This window comes from Mus pahari, chromosome 3, assembly GCF_900095145.1.
Source record: "Mus pahari chromosome 3, PAHARI_EIJ_v1.1, whole genome shotgun sequence".
NCBI lineage: Eukaryota > Metazoa > Chordata > Mammalia > Rodentia > Muridae > Mus > Mus pahari.
In genome coordinates, this window is record NC_034592.1 from 109,152,331 (window position 1) to 109,156,048 (window position 3,718).

Here is a 3,718-nt window from a genome sequence, read left to right on the forward strand (position 1 = left end):
CAGTTGCCTGGAAGTCAGTCTTCCAGTAGCAGCCTTTGGATGAAGTCGTAGAACTCTCAGCTCCTCCTGCACCATGCCTGCCTGGATACTGCCATGCTCCTGCCTTGATGATAATGGACTGAACCTCTGAGCCTGTAAGCCAGCCCCAATTAAATGTTGTTTTTATAAGACTTGCCTTGGTCATGGTGTCCGTTCACAGCAGTAAAACCCTAACTAATACAACATATTAGTGGGTTTCATTAGAATACATAAGAGGCAGTGACAACAGTGGTTATTTAGTGTTTTATTGAATGACTTTAATGATACACGTTAGTGCTGTGTGCCAGCTCTGCTCTACTTTATAGAGAAGGTTGCTCTGACAGCTTATAAGTCTACATGAAGTGTCTGTAAAGGGTTTTACTCTCTTCTGATGATGTTCATCCCCCAGTCTCCTCCCCTGTCATCTCTCTATCACCGATCCCTTCATCTTCCTTTTCCTTTTCTTCTTCCTCTTCTTTCTCCTCTTCCTCATCTTTGTCTACCTCTTCTTTTTTTTCTTCCTCTTGTTCTTCCTCTTCTTTTCCTCTTCTTCCTCTTCTCCTCTTCCTCTCTTCCTCCCCTTCTTCCTCTTTTTCTCCCTCCCCTCTTCCTCTAACTCCTCCTCTTCTTTCTCCTCCCCCTTTTCTTCCTCTTCCACATTTTCTTTCTTCTTTATTTTTCCTACTTCTACTCTTGTGTCAATTTTTGTGTTGTTGCCTACTCTCACTAGAGTTGCTTCCTGGAGCATGGGAGTCAGGTTGTTCACAGAAGCATGGGTAATTCAAGAAAGTGTCTCTCTTTAACAGTCATTTCCCACCTCAGGGAAGGGTGGAGCCCCATGCCCTTACTTCCTCTAGGGCAGTGTGTAGGACAGGCACAGTCTTGGCAGATCAGGCAAGCGAGCATACTTGCTGTCAGTGCAACCTTCTCAGTGAGGTGGGGCTGAGCAGGCCCTCAGCACTGAGGTCAAAATCACCGTGTGAAACACCTATGTTACCACTGTCTCTATCACCTCTGATGAGTTCTCATTTACATCCTGCAGAACAGGAAGGATACCGAGCTCAAGAACCAGTTGACAGTAGTGTAACCATTATTAAACACACGCTCCATGGCAATGCTGAGCTAGACACTAGGCATGCATCATCTCCTTTAATCCTCTCAGCAGCTCTATGGGGCACACAGTTGTTCCTATTTAGAAGAGAGGGAGCTTAATGACATTCACAGTATGGAGACAACAGATTTAGTCTTATTTGTGCCCTAATGAGCCAGCCACAGTCTTTCCAGCATAACTTTTTCTATGTGTGATTTATATGGATCTGTACTACACTTAAAATATCACTGCTGTGTCAGGTTTAATTTATCGTTTAACAGTTCCTTCTTGCCTGTTTAGCAGCCTGTGTGCTCCTTCTACTCTTGTTTTTCATCTTCACATTTTGTAGGCTTTTAAAAAATATATTTATTTTGGTGTGTGTATGTGTGTGTGTGTGTGTGTGTGTGTGTGTGTGTATGTTTGTGTTTTGCAGGGGGTGGGGTGGGGGTTTATTTGGCTTATAGGTAACAACCCATCATTGAGAGAAGCCAAGGCAGAAACTGAGACAGAACCACAGAGGCATGGTGTTCCTCACTTCTTCCCTCCCTCCCTTCTCCCTTCTTCTCTTCTTCCCTCCCTCCTTCCCTCCCTTTTTTTCTTTCCTTCCCACCCTCTGTCCTTTCTTGCTTTCTCCCCCTTTCTACTTAAATTACTGGTAAAATTTGGTACTCTGTGTTCTCTAGTTACAGTGACAGCATCCTTCCTGTGAAGTTTTGTATGTTCTGCAAGATGTGTGCAGAGAGTCAGATTTAAGGAGCCGTCTTGTCTACATATATCTTGTGGTTCGGTAAATGTTCAGGTTTTTTTTTTTCTTTTTAAGTTTTGTATTTTTCCATGCTGGAGACCAGACCCAGGCCCTTTCACTTACTGAGCAGAGAACCTCCAAACCCAGTGCCTGCTTCTCGAGTGGATGTTAGGGGAGTCAGAGTTCCTTTCCTGCCGAGGTCTCTGTTGTAACCAGAGCTGCTGCTGAATGGCTGGGTCTCAGTGAGCAGATCCGTAATAAAATAAGTGACTGTATTTGAGCCAAACAGTGGGAACAGGACGGATACAGGATCTAAACTTCCAAACATAGACTTCGAGACTTTGGATTAGAAGATAGAAATTTACGAGACAGATAGTGGAGGGCACTGGAGTTTCTGAGTCTTGTAGAGTCATGACATAGAGCTAAGGTCCAGAGGCACAGAGTTGAAGGGGTGCAGAGCGGAGTGGCAAGAAGGGACCAGTGATGGTATCTTCGGTGGGATGGGGGAATGGACCAGGAGGAGCAATGACATCAGTGTAAACAGGTTTTTCTGCTTACTTCAGATTTCTAGGAGGTCAGCTTGAGTCTCTCCCAATAGTGATGTCTGCATGTCTCTGTCATTTATGGTATGTCCTTTCACTCCTGGAAAGTGTGTGTGTGTGTGTGTGTGTGTGTGTGTGTGCACGCCACCTCTGCATGGATTTTCTGATATATGCTATTTTGAGATATTCCACTCTTGTTTTTCAGATTGCTGAAGCTAAAAGAGATGTTTAACTCTAAATTTGGGTCCACACCCAAGTTTTATGTTCGAGCACCAGGAAGAGTCAACATAATAGGTATTCTGAATTTCTTCTTCAAATTTTACCCCACCCCTCTGGTGGTTTGGATTTTTCAAGTGTTCTAGGTATATTTGTATTTTGCTTTTGTTTCATGTAATTTTCTACATTCTAGTGTTAAGTAACAGATTTTAGCAATTTTGTGTACAATCTGTCTTCATAATGTATAATCATTGATACAGTTTTAGGTTGTATACCAATTTATTATTTGTGTTTAATATGTCATAAATATTCTTATGTTTCTGAAGAGGCTATAACTATTATTTTAATGTTTTTATAATAGCCCATTAAGATGGTAATTTATAATTTACTTAACCATTTTCTTTTATTGTACGTAAACTTATTTTCAGTTTTCCCCTGGTGTAACCAGGAGTTTGAGTGTCTCCTAGTGGAGAGGAGAAGTAGGCAGATACAGGATGTAAACATCAATTCTCACTTTCTTTTTTAAATTCTTGTGTGTAGTTTTATAGGAGACTTCATAGAAATTTGTATTACTAGGAAAGAAAACAGCTTTTTTAATTTATTTTTTTATTTTTTTTATTTTTTAAGATTTATTTATTGGGGCTGGAGAGATGGCTCAGAGGTTAAGAGCACTGATTGCTCTTTCAGAGGTCCTGAGTTCAATTCCCACAAACCACATGGTGGCTCACAACCATCTGTGATGGGGTCTGATGCCCTCTTCTGGTGACTTTTTAAAGAAAGGTATTTGGTACCTTTCATGTTCATTGAGAGAAACATGGAGCTGCAGATACATATTTAGGTCCATGGCAAATAGCTGAGAATTGAAGCCCTTGGAATAGACTCACTGCTTAGGGAAAGTGAATGGAGGATGTTCATATTGAGAAGATAATAATTGTTATCCTTCATCCCCAATGAAGACCTCCTGTTCCCTCCATGATCCTTACCCAGGGTGGGCTTGTTTGTTTGTTTTTGTTGTTGTAAAATACATTTTTAAAATATATTTTCTTTATTTACATTTCAAATGTTATCCCCTTTCCTGGTTTCCCCTCTGAAAATCCCCTATCCCCC

The 3,718-nt window shown here is 41.3% G+C and overlaps 1 protein-coding gene across 4 annotated transcripts in view; it reads left to right on the forward strand.

The window, feature by feature from the left end:
• Galk2 (galactokinase 2) overlaps nucleotides 1–3,718 on the forward strand; it is a 124,688-nt gene that overhangs the window by 14,662 nt on the left and 106,308 nt on the right. For all 4 annotated transcript variants that reach the window (XM_021192200.2, XM_029536486.1, XM_021192199.1 and 1 more), the window contains exon 2: nucleotides 2,601–2,689. In XM_021192200.2, the coding sequence (XP_021047859.1) occupies nucleotides 2,601–2,689 (89 nt within the window). The remainder of the gene's footprint in view (nucleotides 1–2,600; nucleotides 2,690–3,718) is intronic.